Raw genomic sequence first — 21464 nt, forward strand, 5'->3', positions numbered from 1 at the left:
AGTGGTTCAGGTAATATGTTAAGCCCATTCTCATGTAGTAACGTCATTCAGTGTGCTAGATCCACTCACGTTGCATAGATAATCAGGAGTGAGCAAATCTGTCATCTGCTGGGACCTCAGATGCTAGACACAGTTATTCGTTCTCCTGATCTTTACCTCCAATTTGGCCCAAATGGATTTCTACGCTGACAGGAGGCCATTATGTTGCTGGACTAAATTCAGTACCTCGCAGGTTGCACACCTGTCAGTTTTGAACTTTTCTTGGGTTTTAGGAACTCGGTGGAAATCTTGCCCACCAATAGCTGCTGACCAGTCAGGGCTGGCTGTTCTTCATTGCCAGCAAAGCCACCTGGAGAGGTGACTGCTGTCATTCCAAGGGCTCCACCAGGGATTGTCATTGAATCACTGGTCATAGGTGAGTCAGGGCGGGATGGGGGCGAGAGGGGGAAAGGGGAGCTAACAGGAGAGGAGGGCAGGGGGCTGACTTTCATTGCCCCCCCCCCCCCTCCTCCCACACCGTGCCAGGTTCCTGAATACCTGAGAATGGAGGACTCCTTTAATATTCTTGGGATTGTTGACCACTACAGAATATACGTCTGCAGAGCTATGTAAACTAGCTTTCGGAGCACTGCTCCTTCCTCAGGTGAATGAAGAGGTATGTTCCAGAAACATATATATAGACAAAGTCAAAGAGGCAAGACAATGCTTTGAATGCGAGCATTTGCAGGTAATTAAGTCTTTTTTTTTATATAAATTTAGATTAGCCAATTATTTTTTCCAATTAAGGGGCAATTTAGCGTGGCCAATCCACCTACTCTGCACATTTTTTTTTGGGTTGTGGGGGCGAAACCCACGCAGACACGGGGAGAACGTGCAAACTCCACATGGACAGTGACCCAGAGCCGGGATCGAACCTGGGACCTCAGCGCCGTGAGGCGGTTGTGCTAACCACTAGGCCACCGTGCTGCCCGTAATTAAGTCTTCACAGATCCAGAGATAGGAGTAACCCCAGGTTAAAGAGGTGTGAATTGACTCAAGCCAGGACAGTTGGTAGGATTTCGCAAGCCCAGGCCAGATGGTGGGGAATGAATGTAATGCGACATGAATCCAAGGTCCTGGTTCAGGCTGTACTCACGTGTGCAGAACTTGGCTATAAGTTTCTGCTCGCTGATTTTGTGTTGTCGCTTGTCCTGAAGAATGCTTGGAGAATGCTTACCCGAGATCAGAGGCTGAATGCCCTTGACTACTGAAGTGTTCCCCGACTGGAAGGGAACATTCCTGCCTGGCGATTGTCGCGCAAAGTCCGTTCATCCATTGTCGCAGCGTCTGCATGGTCTCGCCAATGTACCATGTTTCGGGATATCCTTTCCCGCAGCGTATGAGGTAGACAACGTTGGCCAAGTCGCACGAGCATGTACTGCGTACCTGGTGGGTGGTGTTTTCACGTGTAATGGTGGTATCCATGTCGATGATCTGGCACGTCTTGCAGAAATTGCCATGGCAGGGTTGTGTGGTGTTGTGGTCGCTGTTCTGAAGGCTGGGTACTTTGCTGCAAACAATGGTTTGTTTGAGGTTGAGCGATTCTTTGAATGCAAGTAGTGGGGATGACCTTGGCAAGATGTTCATCTTCATCGATGACGTGTTGAAGGCTGCGAAGAAGATGTCGTAGTTTCTCCGCTCCGGGGAAGTACTGGATGATGAAGGGTACTCTGCCGGTTGTGTCCCGTGTTTGTCTTCTGAGGAGGTTGGTGCGGTTTTTTTTGCTGTGGCGCGTTGGAACTTTCGATCGATGAGTCGAGCGCCATATCCCTTTCGTATGAGGGCATCTTTCAGCATCTGTAGATGTCTGTTATGCTCCTCCTCGTCTGAGCAGATCCTGTGTATACGGAGGGCTTATCCATAGGGGATGGCTTCTTTAATTTGTTTAGGGTGGAAGCTGGAGAAGTGGAGCATACCTCTATGGAATTTTCTGGAACATACCTCTTCATTCACCTGAGGAAGGAGCTGCGCTCCGAAAGGTAGTGATTTGAAACAAACCTGTTGGACTTTAACCTGGTGTTGTAAGACTTCTTACTATAGTTTATCACAGTATAGAGATTAGTTGTAGATGAGTGTAGTTTATATGTTGATAATCAACAGTGTATTCTTTAGGAGTACGTGTCGAATCCAAATTAGTAGTGTTAATAAATTTATAGCTTTGTTCAAGTTCAAGCTCCTTGTGGTCTTTGTGAACACTACGCCAACCATCCTGAATTTAGCAACACAAGGGGACACCACAGGTTCCACCAAAACCACTCAGCCCCTGACCTCATTACAGCCTTGGTTCAAACATGGACCAAAAAGGTGAAGTGAGAGTGACTGCCCTTGGCATCAATTATTCTTTGCACTACATCTTTGGATTTTGATTTCTCGCTGGCTTGGCCTGTTTTCCTTCAGGGTCACATCTCCGGTGCGTTCATACAGGAGAAAAATCAGCAGCAATGAATCCCACATCCTGTTGTGTTCTCAATGCGAGCGTCAACTAAAAGCTGCTCTGGAAGGACTATTAATTTTACTGCTTCAATTACAGAAAGTCAAACAAATTGTGTTTTAATCTTTATTGCCTTGTCAGAATAATTTAATTACATTTCAGAGTTTACACAGTGTGGGACACGTCTTCCATTAAATATCATGTTAACCAAGATACGTTTTACCAGCAAGTAATCAATTATTTGATTTGAACATGTAATTAATACTACAAGATCCACATGGGCACCGAAAAACATTCAACAGAGGTGGCAACATGGTCATGCACTAAAACAGGGGCCTGAATTTCCACTTTGAGAGTCAGCACGACCCTGTCGACTCTGACAGGCCCGATGCCCTTTTATGCTCAATTGAGCGTTGATTGCCAGTCGATTGGCCCCAACCTATTGGCCAACAGCTCTCCAACTCATCCAAACACAGTGCTGTGGTGGTCAGTCGAGGTACTGCAAGGCTGTGCCTCAGCCCAAGTCCCAGGACTGCACTTGAGGTAAGTCCCTGGGGTCCCAGGAGCAGGAGGGTAGGGGATTTCCTGGAGGGCGATATCAGGGTGACCTTGGTATCAGAGGATAGGAAGTGGGAAGAATGGGAATCCGATCTATGGAATTTTAAGCACTCTCACCTCCCCACCAGGGTGTTTAATAACTAGTCGTGTTGGTGTAAGTCATTAAAACCATTTGTTGCTTTCTTTTTACAGATCCTTGTTCCGAAATTCCTCCTCTCCTTCCTAAGGTCAAAGGGGCCACAATGCCTCCTTCGCACTGCTCAATCCATCAGTATTCTTCAAATGTAAGGAAGTTTTATAACTGTTATGTTATAACCTTCCTGGAGGCCCAGGGACCTGCAACCTCAGGGTCCCTGTTGCCTCACCTGAGTACGCTTTACCCAGATGAGGGGGCGGCGCTACCACCCTTTTTCCTAGGACCGCTGGGACATAAATACCCCAGCCCAGGCGCGAGAAATCCTTTGTGGAGTTGGAGGTGTAAATAGTAAGGAGGGGCGGCACAATGGCGCAGTGGTAAGCACTGCTGTCTCATGGTCGAGCCGGGTTCGATCCCGGCCCCGGGTCACTGCCTGTGTGGAGTTTGCACATTCTCCCCATTTCTGCGTGGGCCTCAGTCCTGCCTGCTATGTGAACTGGCACTGCCAAATTTCCCCTTAAAAAGGAAACAAAAGAATTGGGCACTCCAAAATAAATTTTTAAATAAATAGTAAGGAGAATAAATTGAAACTTCTCTACAGTCATCGCTTCCAAGTGGTTGCTTGCCTGAGACTTTACAGTGACATACCATGAATTTATTCCAATATAAAAAACAATCTGATGCATCTGCATCTCAGGGAGTGATTCAGCAATATTACCCTTTCCCCTTGAATTGTTTGTGGGGATTTGCTCTTTTGGATCAGTGGGTAGCATTCTTACTCTGAATCAGCAGGTAGTAGTCTCAAATCGTCATGTGGGACCTGTGCATGCGTCGAGGCTGATATTGCAGCATTGTACGAAGGGAGTGCAGCATTGTCAGAGATGGTGTCTTTCAGATGAAACATTAAATGGAGTCCCATTATTTTTTGTGAAAGATTCCATAACCCTACGTGAAAAGAACAGTTGACTTCTTCCAGTGACCCAGCCACCATTTGTCCCTCAACCATCACATAAAATGGATCACCTGGCGATTTATTCCACTGCTCTGTGGGATCTTGCTGTGCAAAACTTAGCTACTGCCATTCCTACATTGCAACACCTGCAAAACTACTTCATCGGCTGTGAAGTGTTTTGGGGTATCCCGAGGTTGTGAAAGGTGCGATATAAATGCATTATTTTCTTTAATGTGCCGCAGTGATGATTATTTTGTTACCTTTGAAGAAATGTGATATTTGTATTTTGAAAAAAGATATTTACACCCGTACACCACTCCGTGTCCATTCACACCTGCACGTCCCCCATGCCAGTTCATTTCTGTACACCCCCAATGCCCCCCTCCCTGTACTCTACTATGGCTCTTTCCCCATTCCATAACTCCCACGGTCTCTCTCTTTCTCCTACCACCCCCAACCGTCCTCGCCTTCCTTCAGGGCCTCTCCATCTGCCCACCTCTTGGTTCCTCTCTGCCCTGTCTAATTCCTCCCCCATCACAGATAATTGCTGCCTCACAGTACCTCCCACAGCCATCACCTGGATGAAGAGCAACATCCTGGAAGCTCCGGCAGGGGGAAGATGCCTGTGGTGGACATTCCATCCACCCACTGCTGCTCATGGTGTTCCAGGGTCCAAGGGCATTGGATGCCTCCATCTTTCATTCTCCAGAAGCTGCCCAGACCATCCACCAGGTGTGTTTTCCGATATATCCATGCCACGTTGGGCCAGATGTGTTCCAAAATGGCGTGTTCCCTTTGGTGACAAGGAAGATTAACACGGGGGACAATTCCAATTAGGTCGTCATTTGTATCTCATTAAAAGGATCCAAAACTGCCTCACACCGGCCTCTGGCAGAGAATGGCAGCACGGTGGCACAGTGGTTAGCACTGCTGCCTCACATCGCCAAGGACCTGGGTTCGATTCCCACCTCAAGTGACTATCTGTGTGGAGTTTGCACTTTTTCCCTGTGTCTGCATGGGTTTCCTCTGAGTGCTGCGGTTTCCTCCCACAATCCAAAGATGTGGAGGTCAGGGTGATTGGCCATGACCGATGCGCAAGGTTACGGGAATAGGGCGGGGAAGTGCACCTCGGTAGAATGCTCTTTCGGAGGGCGGTTCAGACTCAAAGGGTGAAATGGCCTCCTTCTGCACTGTAGGGATTCTTTGGATCATGAACAGATGGGAGCGCACATGCACGCTATAATTTCACGCTGGCGGGAAAACGATTTGCCAATGTCTGCCACATTGTTCCCTCCCGGACATCATTACAACTGCCGCAGGGGAGACTGGAAAATCCTGGCCTATGTATAAAATCGGCGAGAGACACGGAATGGTCTGCTCCTGCTCCTAATTCTTTTGTTCAAATAGGTTACAGAGTAGGTGTATCTCTCATGAGAACAGACTATTTCATCCTCTATCCCGAGTGTCTAGCATGTGACCGCTGATGACTCATTGTGGTCTGTATCATTCATTTGCATAGTTATTTGATTAACCCAGGTTCCGGGGTGCACAGCAGTCGGGAATGTGGGAACAAACAGCCTGCGTTCAACATTCCCTTTAAAATTCTCAGCTGTGCATCAATCTTAAAGGGACTGGGCCGTCCAACATGCTGACTGCAAACAGTAAATGGAGGTTCGAGAGAACACCGAGGATACTCTTGTTCAAACTGTGGTTCTTTTGATTTGTCCTTATTGTTGCTGCTGGATATGCTGATCAATTGAGCATCCATAGTCCTTTGGGATTGAGATATTTGATTCACAACCCTCTGAGTGAAGAGGTTTCTCCCCACCTCAGTATTAAATAATCGACCTCTAATCCTGAGACTGTGACCCCGAGTTCTAGATTCTCCAGTCAGGGACCCAGCCAGTCAGCATCAACCCTGTCAAACCCACTAAGAATTTTATCTATTTCAAAGAGGTCACTTCTTATTCTTGTAAACTACAGCGAATTATATAGGAATATAGGAGCATTCTATTCAATCTCTCCTCGCTGGACAGCCTTTGCATAAGAACATAAGAAATAAGAGCAGGAGTTGGCCATTTGGCCCCCGGAGCCTGCTCCACCATTCGTAACAACATGGCTGATCGATGTGGCCTTAATTGCATTTTCCCGACTGCCCCCATAACCCTCGACTCCCTTGTCAATCAAAATCTAATTCAGCCTTAAATATATCCATTGACCCAGCCTCCACAGCTCTCTGCAAACACTAACGACTCTTTGAGAGAAGGTGTTACTCCTTATCTGTGTCTTAAATGTGAGACCCCCCTGGGCAGAATTCTCCCATCCCGCGGCAGAGTGTCCACGCCTTGGTAAACAGCATTGCGTTTTACAACGGTGTGAACGGGCCGCTGGCAGGAGTAATTCTGGCCTCTACAAGGGGCCAGCATGGTGCTGGAGCGGATCATGCCGCTCCAGCTGCCGATCCCGGTGCAAACTGTGTACTGCGGGATCCGGTCATGCGCAGTGGCGCCGGCGCCAACACGCATATGCGCGGTGGCCTCCTTCAAAGCGCCGGCCCCGACGGAACATGGCGCTGGACAACAGGGGCCAGTGTGTAGGAAAAGAGGTCGGGGAACAGAGACGCCGGTCCGCCAATCGGTGGACCCCGATCGCGGGCCAGGCCGCATCGGAGGCCCCCCCGTCGTCGGAGCCCCCCTCCCCCACACCCCACAGGACGTCACCCGACCCTTACATGCAGAGTTCTCACCGGCTGCAAGTGTGGACGGTGCCGGCGGGACTCAGTGTTTTAACTGCGGCTGCTCGGCCCATCCGGGCCGGAGAATCGGCGGGCCGGCCACGTAGAGCAGCCCCCGACCGCCGCCGCGCCAACCACGCCGGCGTCAATCCTCCACTCTGTGGAGAATCACGTGCTGGCGTCGGGGCGGTGTGGTCCGGCCCAGGGCTGGGAGAACACCGCCCAACATTTTGAAAGTGTGCTCCCTTGTTCTAGATTCCCTTGCAAGAGGAAACATCCTCTCAGCATCAACCTTGTCCAGCCCCTTGCATTCTTCTGAATTTCATTGAGTAAAGGCCGAACCCCATTGTGTTGTTCATTTAATTTAATGTGGATAAACACTTGGGTGCGATGTGTTTTGGAGGTACAATCATTCACATTCAACTTTCCCAAATGAACCTCCACCGAAACTACTCCTGCCCCTCACCCTCCTAATGTTTTGTACCCAAAAGCCCAAGGCGAACACTTGGCTCAAGGCTACCAGGAAGCAACATGCAGTCTGCAGCTGGTAAATATAAATAACATAGGTCAGTTAGCAAGATAAAATCACTTGGGGGTTTTAGTGGATTTACCATGGGGTGGGCGGGCGATCATTTACAGAACATTCCCTCGGGATATGAAATGCTTTAGACAGCCTCCAAGACAAAGCAGCCTGGATTGTTTTATTGTATTGAGAAATCCAGGTTAAGGGCATTAATCTCAGTTCAGACACCATCAAAGGTTGGGAAAGAGAAAGAAAATGAGAATTGATGACTTGAGATGAAATTTTATGAATCTGTAAATTATAAAAGGATTGAAAGAATGAGGGAGGCAAAGAGGAACAAGTTGATGTTCGAATAAAAAAATTGATTCAATTAGGAGATGATAACAATGTGGTGAGGATGAGTGTAACAGGACAGTGCGTGGAGGAGATGAATTTTTTCAAGAGCACCAATCATATTAATGTGGAGATACTTTTTTCTTTATGAAATATAAAGAGGATTCTTTGACTCTTTGGGCTGGGAAAATTAGGTACAGTCCATTATAGAGATGAGACTCAGTCTAGAGAGCCTTGGTTGTAACCCCCTCAGAGATGAGTATAGCCAGCTTTATAATGTTAGCCATGGCTCAATTGGTAGCACTCTTGCCTCAAATTCACAAGGTTGTAGGTTCAAGTCCCACTTCAGGGCTTGAGTGGAAAAAGCTACACTGACACTTCAGTGCAGTGTTGAGGGAGTGATGCAGTGTTGAGGGAGTGATGCCGTGTTGAGGGAGTGATGCGGTGTTGGAGGTCTTTCCTTAGTAGATGCTAAACCACCTGCCTGTTTGGGTGGGTGTAAAAGATCCCAGATCTATTTGATGAAGAGCAGGGGAGTTATCCCTGGCCAATCACAAAAAACAGATTATCTAGTCATGATCACTTTGCAGTGTGCAAATTGACTGCTGTGCTTCCTACATTACAATATTAATTAAGCTACAAAATGTACTTAAGAATGAAATGCTTTGACTGAACGTTAAAATGGATCACACATTGAGTCAGAATGTGGAAGTACATTCATTTAAGCTGTTTATTTAACCATTTTCAGTCTTTTTGTGTCCTCCTCACAGCTCACTGTCCCATCTAGCTTAATACCATCAGCAAACTGGATATGTTCCACTCACACCCTTCATCTGTCATTGATATAGATTGCAAATAGCTGAGGCCCAGGGAGTGATCCATGGAGCACTATTTACATTCTGTTATCCTGAAGATGACCCATTTATTCCTATTTTCTGTCTGTTAGCCGATCCTTAATCTATGCTAATATATTAACCCCAATTCCATCATTTCTAATCTTGCAACAATCTCCTGTGTGGCACTTTATTGAATTCTTTGTGTGAATTCAAATATATTACATCAAATGGTTTTCTTTATCTAACCCTGCTAATTATACCTTTGAAAATATCTAATAGATTTATGACAGACTATTTTCCTTCCATAAAACTTTGTTGATTCTGTCTAATCATATCCTAATTTCCCAAATGTCCTGATACTAGGTCCCTACTGATCAATTCCAGCATTTTCCCTACTGCTGACGTCAGGCTAACTGACCATTAGTTTGCAGTTTCCTGTCTTCACTTCCTGAAGAGCAGGGTTACATCTGCCTAGTGCCAGCCTTGATGAACAAGTTCAACTCCAGCAGTGGGGTTTATCCGCCCGACCTCACCCCTCAGCAGGGGTGAACTTTGAACTGAGCCAAATTGGCATTCTTGGCCTCGCTTTTAGCTGGCTTGTTTTTGGGAAGGTTGCTGTGTTACAGATGCCTTCATGTGAAAGAGAGATCCTTTGAAAATAATTTTAAAAACATACAAAAATTCTGGGTGTAGATTCCATGATTAATGAACTTCAGCACAATTTGACTTGTTTACGGATTTTGGAAGAGGCGTTAAACTGAGGCTGGGTAGGGGAGCTTCCTCAAGTGTCTTGGCCAATATTCAGCCCATAACCAATCTCACTAAAAATTTATCTGGTCATTAATATTTATGGAAGCTTGCTCTGCATAACTTGGACGATGCTGTTCCTACACCAGTGATTGATCTACAAAAGTATTTTGGAGACTGTATAATGTTTTGGCATTGCCTGAGGTCTTGAAAGGTGTGAAAGAAATGCAGTTCTTTTGTTATTACTATTCACTCCTGATGTGGACTCCAAGCACATGAGCAGGTGACTGGTGTTTTCATGGTAACCCTTATCGAAACTTTATTTTGCAAAGCAGTAAATTCTGAAAGAGGTCTTTGAATGTTTTACAGCGAGCCAGCAGCAAGCAAATTAACGTTACTGCAATACGATAATTAAGACAGAGTTACGTTCAGAAAGGCAATAAAAGATGCCACAGTGATTAATGAGATGAACTGTGCCATTACAGTTCACTTTATAGTTGGACACTCTGACCAAGGGGACATTTGATTCCAATCCGTTCCACTGAGTAATTATTATAGAAGAAACTGGATAGCATCCCTTATTCCCCATTGCAAACATGCTCAGTGTGTTACATCTGAATTGCTGGGAGTACTTTTCCAGTACATTCCCCAAAGCCTATTCGATAGCCGTTACCCTGGCAATAACCTAAAATAAACAAAAAAGAACATTAGTATTGTTTTTAGGTGTAAAATATTGTTACAAAATCAAACATTCTTTAGATCATAACTTGCGGTAAAGCCCACTCATATAACAAGTGTGCCTTGTCGCCATTCAATTGTTGTCCCCCCCCCCCCCCCCCCCCCCCCCTCCCACTCTCTCACCCTGCCCAGTTTACCCTCCCCGTCTCTGTTCTTCCTCCTTGGACACTGAGCTGACACCAGTGACTTAGCATCACTGATTCCGTCACTCTCCATTGAGGGCAAAATTGAGCCAACTCATCAGCAGCATCCTAGTGACAGTGAAAACACCATGGGCGGGATTCTCTGTCCCGCACACCCATTTTCTGTTGCGGCACACCCCCGCCTGCAGCAGGATTCTCCGTCCTGGCAGCAGCCAATGGGATTTCCCATTGTGGGTACCCCCACGCCGTCGGAAAACCCGCGGGCGGGAGTGTGCTGTCGGCGAAACAGAGGGCGCGATTCTCCCAAAACGGGAGAAATCGTAAAGCTGGCGTAAAACCCGGGCGGGTTTTACGGCAGCGCGCCCCTTCCCGACGGGGGACCGATTCTGGTCCCCGGTCGGGGCTAGCAGCCCGACGCCGTAGGCTCCGGCAAGACGGGCTTAACGAAAATCGTTAAGCCCGCTTGCCGGAGTTAGCGCCGGCTGACGCGTCATATGACGTCAGCCGCGCATGCGCAGTTTTTGCGCGAAACACGCGCATGCGCGGGCCGGGTTGCCCCTCAGCCGCCCCGCGAATGGATACTGCGGGGCGGCGAAAGGACAAGTAGTGCGCGGGCATCGGGCACGCTGCCCGCGATCGGTGCCCACCGATCGCGGGCCCATGGCACCCTTGGCACAGCCGTGGTACGGCCGTGCCAATCGGTGCCATGGTTATTAAAGCGAGTTAGTCACGCCGTTTTTACGAACGGCAAGACCAGGTGTGTTTGCCGTTCGTAAAAATGGCGGAAAGGGCTGGGACTTCGGCCCATCTAACAGCTGAGAATCGCTGCCGGCCGTAAAAAAACGGCGGCAGCGATTCGGGTCGGGACTTCGGCGGGGGGGGGGGAGAATAGCGGGAGGGCGGCAAAAATGTCGGGAAGGCCCTCCCGCTATTCTCCCACCCGTCGTGGGGGGGCGGAGAATTTCGCCCAGAGGATCCCGTCGGCAGATAATGCACCTCCATAGCTTCAGCAGGGCGGCTTCACTTTTATTCTGCATGATCAAGACACTTTGCCTGCTCGTAGCATTTCTAATGTTTCAGCTTGCCAAATCTCAGCATCAGAAACTGGTTCTGCCAGTTGGCCAAGATAAAAGGACAGAGCGCAGGTACAGAGAAGTCAGTTACCTACTTGTAAATGAAGTTGGTACAAATGAGCAGCATTTTCACGGGAGTTAGAATTGCTTCGGGAATTGCTGATGGTTGCGAGGGAGTGCTGCACACTCGGAGATGCCGACTTTCCCATGAGACATAATGGTCAGGATTCCGCACCCCCCCCCCCCCCCCCCCCCCCACCTCCCTGCGGCATTTGCCGGCAGGTGGGGTCTTCCAGTCCTGCTGCTGTTAACAGGGTTTTGTGTTGTTTGCACCCTCCGCTGTCAGGGAACCCAAGGCAGGGGCTCGCTGTCAGTGGGACCGGACAATCCTGCTGCCGGAAACAGCCAGAAAATCCCGTCCGATGAGTCTGCCTTTTCATTTGGATGTAAGAGATCCCATAATAGTATTTAAAAACATAAAGGCCTCCCCAGAGTCCTGTCCAATAGTTATTCCTTAATAAACAACAAGAGCTAGTGGTTAGCACAACCGCCTCACGGCGCTGAGGTCCCAGGTTCGATCCCGGCTCTGGGTCACTGTCTGTGTGGAGTTTGCACATTCTCCCCGTGTCTGCGTGGGTTTCGCCCCCACAACCCAAAAATGTGCAGAGTAGGTGGATTGGCCACACTAAATTGCCCCTTAATTGGAAAAAATAATTGGGTAATCTAAATTTATAAAAAAATAAAATTAAATTAAAAAAAAAATAAAAAATAAAAATAAAAAAAATAAACAAGAGAGAGACTATCTGGTCATAATGACATTGCTGTTAATGGGAGCTTGCTGTGCACAGATTGGCTGCTATATTTGCTAGACTACAATAGTGACTATACTTCAAAAGTACACCATTGACTGGGAAGCACTTTGAGACATTGGGCGGTATTCTCCCCTAACCGGTGGGGCGGGGGGTCCCGATGTAGGGGAGTGGTGCCAACCACTCCGGCGTCGGGCCTCCCCAAAGGTGCGGAATTCTCCGCACCTTTGGGGGCTAGGCCCGCGCCGGAACAGTTGGCACCTCGTCGACTGGCGTGAAAACCGGCACCAGCGGCCTTTCAGACCCGGCGCCGGGGCTGGCTGAAAGGCCTACGCCGGTTCGTGCATGCGCCGGTGGTGACGTCAGCGGCCGCTGACGTCACCACTGGCGCATGCATGCTGGGGGATTCTCTTCTGCCTCCGCCATGGCGGAGGCCGTGGCAGCAGCGGAAGAGAAAGAGTGCCCCCACGGCACTGGCCCGCCCACCGATCGGTGGGCCCCGATCGCGGGCCTGGCCACCGTGGGGGCACCGGGGACCCCGGGGGCCCGCTCACGCACCGGTCCCGCCGCCACCTGAGGTGGTCCAAACCTCGGCGGCGGGAGAGGCCTCCCAGCGGCGGGACTTCGGCCCATCACGGGCCGGAGAATCGCCGCAGGGGGCTCACCGCTCGACGTGGCACGATTCCCGCCCCCGCCAATTCCCGGGTGGCGGAGAATTTCTGCCACGGCGGGGGCGGGATTTTCGGCGGCCCCGGCGATTCTCCGACCCTGCGTGGGGTCGGAGAATTTCGCCCCTTGTGTGGTCATGAAAGATGCTACATAAATGCAAATCTTGAAGATGCTGCATCGATACGTTCCCTCCCCATCCTCCCTTCCTCATAAATTGGTGCTGGAGTCGGCCATTTTCCCTTTAAACCTGTTCAAACGGCAGGATCCAGAAGACTGTGCTGTTTTAGACTGGTGATTGGAGATTGACTGGTCTCAGTGATGACTCGGTTTGATTAATGTGGCTGATGGCCAGTGAATTGACTCAAAAGATTGTTTTCTGCCCAGTTGTAGGTGGTGCTTGGATCTGATCCCAGTTTTGGGACAGGGGGGATCTGTACCGTTGGGATGGTCTCCATCTGAACCGAGCTGGGACCAGTGTTCTGGCGAAAAGAGTAAATAGGGTGGTCAATAGGACTTTAAACTAGAGATTGGGGGGGAAGGGAAAGTCAGGGAACCAAGAGGTGAAGGAATCAGTGGGAAGCGTAGCTGCTTAGGATTACAAAAAATCACGAAAAGACAGAGCTCAGGAGAGGTTACGATAGTCCCCATCTCACAAAATATGACACAGTGTATGGAAAGGCTCAGTAAACCAAGGTCCACCACACTAAGGAAACAAAAAGGGACAGTCAATAGGGAATTAAAGGTGCTATATTTAAATGCCCGCAGTGTACGGAACAAGGTAGATGAGCTTGTGGCCCAGATTGTGACTGGCAGGTATGATGTGGTAGGCATCACAGAGACGTGGTTGCAGGGGGTTCAGGACTGGCAGTTAAACATCCAGGGATTTACAACCTATCGAAAAGACAGAGAGGTGGGTAGAGGGGGCGGGGTTGCCTTGTTAATTAGAAATGAAATTAAATCAATAGCACTAAACGACATAGGGTCAGGCGATGTGGAGTCTGTGTGGGTAGAGTTGAGGAACCACAAAGGCAAAAAAACCATAATGGGAGATATGTACAGGCCTCCTGACAGTGGTCAGGACCAGGGGCACAAAATGCACCACGAAATAGAAAGGGCATGTCAGAAAGGCAAGGTCACAGTGATCATGGGGGACTTCAATATGCAGGTGGACTGGGTAAATAATGTTGCCAGTGGACCCAAAGAAAGGGAATTCATTGAATGTTTACAGGATGGCTTTTTGGAACAGCTTGTGATGGAGCCCACGAGGGAACAGGCTATTCCGGACTTAGTGTTATGTAATGAGCCAGAATTGATAAAAGATCTTAAAGTAAGGGAACACTTAGGAAGCAGTGATCATAATATGGTAGAATTCAGTCTGCAATTTGAAAGAAGGAAGGTAGAATCAGATGTAAAGGTTTTACAGTTAAATAAAGGTAATTACAGGCGCATGAGGGAGGAACTGACGAAAATCGACTGGAAGCAGAGCCTAGTGGGAAAGATAGTAGAACAGCAATGGCAGGAGTTTCTGGGAGTAATTGAGGACACAGTGCAGAGGTTCATCCCAAAGAAAAGAAAGGTTATCGGAGGGAGGATTAGGCAGCCATGGCTGACAAAGGAAGTCAAGGAATGCATCAAGGCAAAAGAGAGAGCCTATAATGTGGCAAAGAGTAGTGGGAAGTCAGAAGATTGGGAAGGCTACAAAAACAAACAGAGGATAACAAAGAGAGAAATAAGGAAGGAGAGGATCAAATATGAAGGTAGGCTAGCCAGTAACATTAGGAATGATAGTAAAAGTTTCTTTAAATACATTAAAAACAAACGGGAGGCAAAAGTAGACATTGGGCCGCTCCAAAATGACGCTGGTAATCTAGTGATGGGAGACAAGGAAATAGCTGAGGAACTTAATAAGTACTTTGCGTCAGTCTTCACAGTAGAAGACATGAGTAATATCCCAACAATTCAGGAAAGTCAGTTTGCAGAGTTGAATATGGTTGCCATCACAAAGGAGAAGGTGCTAGAGAAACTAAAAGGTCTGAAAATTGATAAATCTCCGGGCCCAGATGGGCTACATCCTAGAGTTCTAAAGGAGATAGCTGAAGAAATAGTGGAGGCGTTAGTTATGATCTTTCAAAAGTCACTGGAATCAGGGAAAGTCCCAGAGGATTGGAAAATCGCTGTTGTAACCCCCCTGTTCAAGAAGGGAACAAGAAAAAAGATGGAAAATTATAGGCCAATTAGCCTAACCTCGGTTGTTGGCAAAATTCTAGAATCCATCGTTAAGGATGAGATTTCTAAATTCTTGGAAGTGCAGGGTCGGATTAGGACAAGTCAGCATGGATTTAGTAAGGGGAGGTCGTGCCTGACAAACCTGTTAGAGTTCTTTGAAGAGATAACAAATAGGTTAGACCAAGGAGAGCCAATGGATGTTATCTATCTTGACTTCCAAAAGGCCTTTGACAAGGTGCCTCACGGGAGACTGCTGAGTAAAATAAGGGCCCATGGTATTCGAGGCAAGGTACTAACATGGATTGACGATTGGCTGTCAGACAGAAGGCAGAGAGTTGGGATAAAAGGTTCTTTTTCGGAATGGCAACCGGTGACAAGTGGTGTCCCGCAGGGTTCAGTGTTGGGGCCACAGCTGTTCTCTTTATATATTAACGATCTAGATGACGGGACTGGGGGCATTCTGGCCAAGTTTGCCAATGATACAAAGATAGGTGGAGGGGCAGGTAGTATTGAGGAGGTGGGGAGGCTGCAGAAAGATTTAGACAGTTTAGGAGAATGGTCCAAGAAGTGGCTGATGAAATTCAACTTGGGCAAGTGCGAGGTCTTGCACTTTGGAAAAAAGAATAGAGGCATGGACTATTTTCTAAACGGTGACAAAATTCATAATGCTAAAGTGCAAAGGGACTTGGGAGTCCTAGTCCAGGATTCTCTAAAGGTAAACTTGCAGGTTGAGTCCGTAATTAAGAAAGCAAATGTAATGTTGTCATTTATCTCAAGAGGCTTGGAATATAAAAGCAGGGATGTACTTCTGAGGCTTTATAAAGCACTAGTTAGGCCCCATTTAGAATACTGTGAGCAATTTTGGGCCCCACATCTCAGGAAGGACATACTGGCACTGGAGCGGGTCCAACGGAGATTCACACGGATGATCCCAGGAATGGTAGGCCTAACATACGATGAACGTCTGAGGATCGTGGGATTATATTCATTGGAGTTTAGGAGGTTGAGGGGAGATCTAATAGAAACTTACAAGATAATGAATGGCTTGGATAGGATGGACGTAGGGAAGTTGTTTCCATTAGCAGGGAAGACTAGGACGCGGGGGCACAGCCTTAGAATAAAAGGGAGTCACTTTAGAACAGAGATGAGGAGAACTTTCTTCAGCCAGAGAGTGGTAGGTCTGTGGAATTCATTGCCACAGAGGGCGGTGGAGGCCGGGACATTGAGTGTCTTTAAGACAGAAATTGATAAATTCTTGATTTCTCGAGGAATTAAGGGCTATGGGGAGAGAGCGGGTAAATGGAGTTGAAATCAACCATGATTGAATGGTGGAGTGGACTCGATGGGCCGAATGGCCTTACTTCCGCTCCTATGTCTTATGGTCTTATGGTCTTAAATGTTTCAGAGGTTCAAGAGTTGAGTTTTTGGTTTCACTTCAGGGTGGAGGATTCCAACTAATTCTCTCCCAAAAGATCCAGCTAAACTCTCTCCAAACCACAAACTGGAAGCAGGGTTTGATGTGAGATAATGTCTCAAGAAAGAAACAGGCCTGAGTGTGAGCCTGGAGGTGAAGGCCCAGTTTGATTTTGATAAGTACTAGAGGGACTTTCCAGAAAGCCTGCTGCCTGCAAGTACCATACTGAATGAATGACTCTGCAAACGAGACCATCACCATCTGTAAACCAGAGGCTTTGATTAACCAGTGTGCTGTGAGGTAAGCCTGCTACAGAACCACTATTTTGACCGTCACCCTTATTTTTTCACCCCTTCCCCTCCCCCAGCCTCTATGTTTGTCTGTTTTGTGTGTGTGGGTAGAGGGTGGGACAGTTACATTTACTGCAAATTTCACCATTATCCTTGCCATGAATAAACGCTGATTGTGTTTCTACTTACAAATCTGATAACTGTAATCATTGTAAAGGCCAAAGGTTTCGGGAATTTTTGTAAGAATTATTGTTTAATTCACTTGTGGTGTGACTCCAGGGCACGTGGGGCTGGAATTGACCGTGCATTAGCCCAGGGTGATGTAACAATAGGCCTCAACTGTAGTGAAGTTGCCGTAGTCCCAGATGACCATTGACTGCTTTCCCTTTTGAGGGGGAGTGCTGACTGGTGGTGATTTAACCTGAGGATCACCACAATTCAGGCAAGGGGCAAGGTTCAGAACGCAGGGCCTTCATGAGCAATCTCAGCCGGTACAGGAATTGAAACCGTGCTGTTGGCGTCGCTCTGCATCACAAAGCAGCTGTCTAGCCAAGTGAGCTAAACCGGCTCCAAGTGCTTATCAAGTCTTTGAAGTCGGACTATGAATATAAATGCTTGCTTTTAGAAGAGGATAAAGGAATTTAAATATAGTGGGGGTTTTTTTAAGCAATGAGCTTTGTTTGTAAATAGTGAATTCATCAATAGATGCTTAAGAACTTAATTTATTCTCAGCATGTGTCCTGAGATCATGCCCATGGTGGATACTGGGTAAATTGGCATGAAGGGTGTAAGAGCAAAGGGTAGACATGAGTTGGTAATTAAGTCGGCATAGGGGCTATAAAAGGGCAAAGGATGTGTAGAGAGGCACAGGTTGGCATGGGGGGTATGAGGGGCTATGGGGATGTGAGTTTCAGGGGTGGAGATGGGTTGGTGGCAGGCCAAGATAACAGACACACTCCACCGCCCACTCCCACCCTCACTTGCAGGCAGAAAGTGGGAAGTGACATTCCCGAAATGTTAACTCTGTTTATCCCCAAAGATGCTGCCTGACCTGCTGAGTACTTCCAGCACTTTTTGTTTTTATACTGACAGAGTCTATCACTCCTGCCAGTTAATCCCCTCATACTGAGTATTTCCAAGCACGGTGCACGTCATTCTATCTATTTTCCAGAGTTGTTGATCTTATTCCCATTTCTACCCTTCCTGTGCTTACAGATGAGCAGCAAAGAAACAGTCTAATGAAGGGTCGACTGCTGAAATATTGCCAGTCTTTCCTCTCCACACAAACTGTCTGACCCATGTTTCCAGTGTTGAATGTTCTGATGTTTAGTTACCATCCTCAAGATCCTTCTTCCAATTTTAAAGCCTGAAGATCCAAACTTTTCATTGAAGAGTGAACAATTTACGAATAGCAGTCTCAATGCCAGCACCGTCGTGGCTGGAAAACGGGATTCTGAAGATTTGATTTAATTATAAGTGGCCTCACCAGTCAAGGTGACTTCATCACCATCTTCAAGGAACTTGCGTGTTTGTCCATTGCCGAGGTCAACGGCTTTCGTTCCCTTCCATGACAGTTCCAACATTGAGCCAAAACTCTCCGCTGTCTGGAAAACATAATAACCACAATTATTCCATTGCACAGTACACCTCAACCTACACATGAAATCAGTCAGCAAAAAACTATGATCATCAAAGATTAGAAAATATTAACACTGAAAATATGCCATTGACACTTTCTCTCCAATTGTTCTCATAATTGATAATTGAATTAAACAATTACTGTAGAATTTTAGGAACATTTGCATTGTCAGCAATCTTCTATTGATGCATTTGTACCACCGCGTAGCAACGTTCCCCGAGCAACTGCACAAGTTACATCCCGGTGTTTTACTCTCTTTGATGTAGCTTCTGAAAATGCCATGTTTCGTACACCTGCTCGGACAGCATATTGGCATGGAGGCCGTGAGAGACCATGGAGGGTGGTTGGATGGGCATAGGCTGGCATTGGGGTGCACGACAGACCATGGGGGTGGGGGGGAGATGGGATGAGGGTTGAAGGCTAAAAGGCTCTGTGACTGCCTCAAAATTATTTCCGGAGATGACCGGGGAGGGGGTGGGTGGGGGTGAGCTGACTCCTATTACCATCCAATCCCCCCCCCCCCCCCAAACAAAACAAAAATATCACCTTTGCAGATACTTTTGCCCGAGTGATCATGCCAAACCAGGAGATTTTCCATTCCCGCTGGGAACTGGGCCCAACTGGGCCTGAGTAAAGTCTTGTACAGATCTCTCATCTTGTAATCATCTGTCTTTGGAAAGCACCTCCCGACCCCATTTTCTCTCGCTATCATGTCACAGCACTGCTCACGAATCTTTCGAGATCTGCGAACAGATTTCTTTCTTTTTCCAACTTCTTCAATGCTTTTCCTTGAAGGGTGGCTGTACATTGAACATTCAACCTCACAACACTGCGCTTTTCCAAATTAAAAATCACAGAACCCCAGAAAGGTAACAGCATAGAAAAAGGCCATTCAGCCCATCATGTCTGTGCTGGCCAAAAAAGAGAAAAAAAATAAACCAGCTGCTCTTTTTAATCCCTTTCCAGCAACTGGTCTGCAGCCTCCCAGGCTGCAGAACTTTAGATCCAGGTATCTTTTAATTGGGTTGAGTGTTTCAGCCTCAACCACCAACTTAGACAGTGAGTTCCAGATGCCCAGCACCCTCTGGGTGAAGCTCTTTCCTCATGAGCCGTCCAATTCTTCTACCAATCACCTTAAATTTATATTCCCTGGTAAATTACTCCGGCTCACACCCCCTTACGAGATCAGGTTCCCAACCAGAGAGGGCAAGAACCTGATCCAAATTAACTACTATTCATTTTCTCACAATTTAACTGCCTTTACTTTTTCAAGCTTCTGGGAATGCTGAGAAGCCTTAAAGCTTTGAACAGCATTGTTTACATCCAATTTCATGGTCCATTACCTTTTACTTGCCTCTTGATTGAGAGGTTCAGGGGGCAGGATTCTCTGATCCAAAGGTGAAGTGTTGGTGCCGTCGTACACACCGTTGCGCTCCCCGACGGCGTCAACATGGCCTCAGGTTCAGCAATTCTGGCCCCTACAGGGGGCCAGCATGGCACTGGAGTGACCCATGCCACTCCAGCTGCATATCCCGGCATCAGATGTGTGCCGCCAGTCCGCGCATGCACGGTGGGACCGGTGCGATTTCCATGCATGTGCGGTGTCTCCCTTCTCCACGCCGGGCCTGACGCAACATGGCGTAGGGCTACAGGGGCCTGCACGGAAGAAAGGAGGCCCCCAGCCTGAGAGGCCCCATCGCGGGCCAGGCTACAGCGGAGGCCCCCCCTGGCGTCTGAGCCTCCCTCACCCCCACAGGCCGACCCCGGTTAGAACGGCGCCGGTGGGACTCGGGTTTTTTGGTACGGCCGTTCAGCCCCTCCCGGGCGGAGAATCGCCGGGGTGGAGGGGTTTTAGAATGGCCCCCGGCCGGCGCAGTGCCGACCTCGCTGGCACCAAAGGCACTGATTCTCCTCTTTGCAGAGAATCACGTCCCGGCATCGGGGCGGCGTGGCGTGATTCGTGCCGGTCATGGCAATTCTCTGGCCCGCCCCCAGGCTGAGAATCCCCCCCAGGATGTTTCATAGGAGGGATAAATTTTGTATTTTTAGTTCTTCACGGTCCATTAACTTTGAAGAGCTTCCTCTGTTGAGCAGTTGTTGCAAGCTGCAGTTTTTGTAAAGAGGCTGTTCCTTTGCTCTGACCTCAGCCTGAAGGCCCGCAGCATTTGGCGAGCCCATAATTGGGTTCCACTCACTTGGGGAGGGTGGTGGGCTTTGCCAGCGATACGGGGAGGGGAGGTGGATGCTGTGGTATTATTCTCAGATAGGGTGCCCTGATCTCCTGAGGAGCGGGACCTGTCAGAGTGTTTAGGCCCTGCCCCCCTCAAGGCTAATGCAAAGCCCGCATTTCTCCCAAATAATTTCCAAGTGTCTTTGTATAGCACCTGATTAGCGCACTGCCAGGCCCAGCACCGATTTCCCCATGATGGCAGCACTTGGAACTCATTCGGCAGAATCGCGGCCAATTTGCTTTCACATTCTAATTGGCAAGAGTAAAGACTAATACAAAGTACTAATTTAACACTTTCAGCATTATCCAGTGAAACCTTTGTGATTGTCCTTCAACATATTGCTATCTTTGATAGGTCTGATTATGGCCTTAACTCCTCTTTTCTTTTTTAATTTCCCCCGCCCGCATAACCCTTGACCCCTTTTCCTGGAACCCCTGCAGTGCAGAAGGAGGCGATTCAGCCCGTCGGGTTTGCACCAACCGTCCAAAAGAGCACCCTACCTAGGCCCACTCACCTGCCCTATCCTTGCAATCCCACTTCACCTTTGGACCCTGAGGGGCAATTTAGCATGGCCAATCCAGCTGCACATCGTTGGATTGTGGGAGGATCCAGAGGAAACCAACGCAGACATGGGAAGAAAGTGCAAACTCCACACAGTCACTCAAGGTCGGAATCGAACCCAGGTCCCTAGCGCTGTGAGGTAATAGTGCTAACCATTGTGTCACCGTGATGCCCTTTGTCTTTAAAGAATCTGCCTATTGCAGCTTTATATATATTCAGTGACCCAGCCTCCACTGCTCTCTTGGGAAGGGAATTTCAAACACTAACAAACCTCTGTGGCTTCACAGCGCTATGGTCCCAGGTTCGATTCCCGGCTGGGTCACTGTCTGTGCGGAGTCTGCACGTTCTCCCCGTGTCTGCGTGGGTTTCCTCCGGGTGCTCC

The 21464-nt window shown here is 48.1% G+C and overlaps 1 protein-coding gene across 1 annotated transcript in view; it reads right to left on the bottom strand.

Moving 5' to 3' along the window:
- Nucleotides 1-8412: 8412 nt before the first annotated feature.
- fah (fumarylacetoacetate hydrolase (fumarylacetoacetase)) overlaps nucleotides 8413-21464 on the bottom strand; it is a 72841-nt gene continuing 59789 nt past the window's right edge. The window contains exons 13-14 of the mRNA XM_038813707.1: nucleotides 18138-18255; nucleotides 8413-9974 (exon numbers count right to left, since the gene is read on the bottom strand). Of these exons, the coding sequence (XP_038669635.1) occupies nucleotides 9898-9974; nucleotides 18138-18255 (195 nt within the window). The 3' untranslated portion in view covers nucleotides 8413-9897. The remainder of the gene's footprint in view (nucleotides 9975-18137; nucleotides 18256-21464) is intronic.

This window comes from Scyliorhinus canicula, chromosome 12, assembly GCF_902713615.1.
Source record: "Scyliorhinus canicula chromosome 12, sScyCan1.1, whole genome shotgun sequence".
Classification (NCBI taxonomy): Eukaryota; Metazoa; Chordata; class Chondrichthyes; order Carcharhiniformes; family Scyliorhinidae; genus Scyliorhinus; species Scyliorhinus canicula.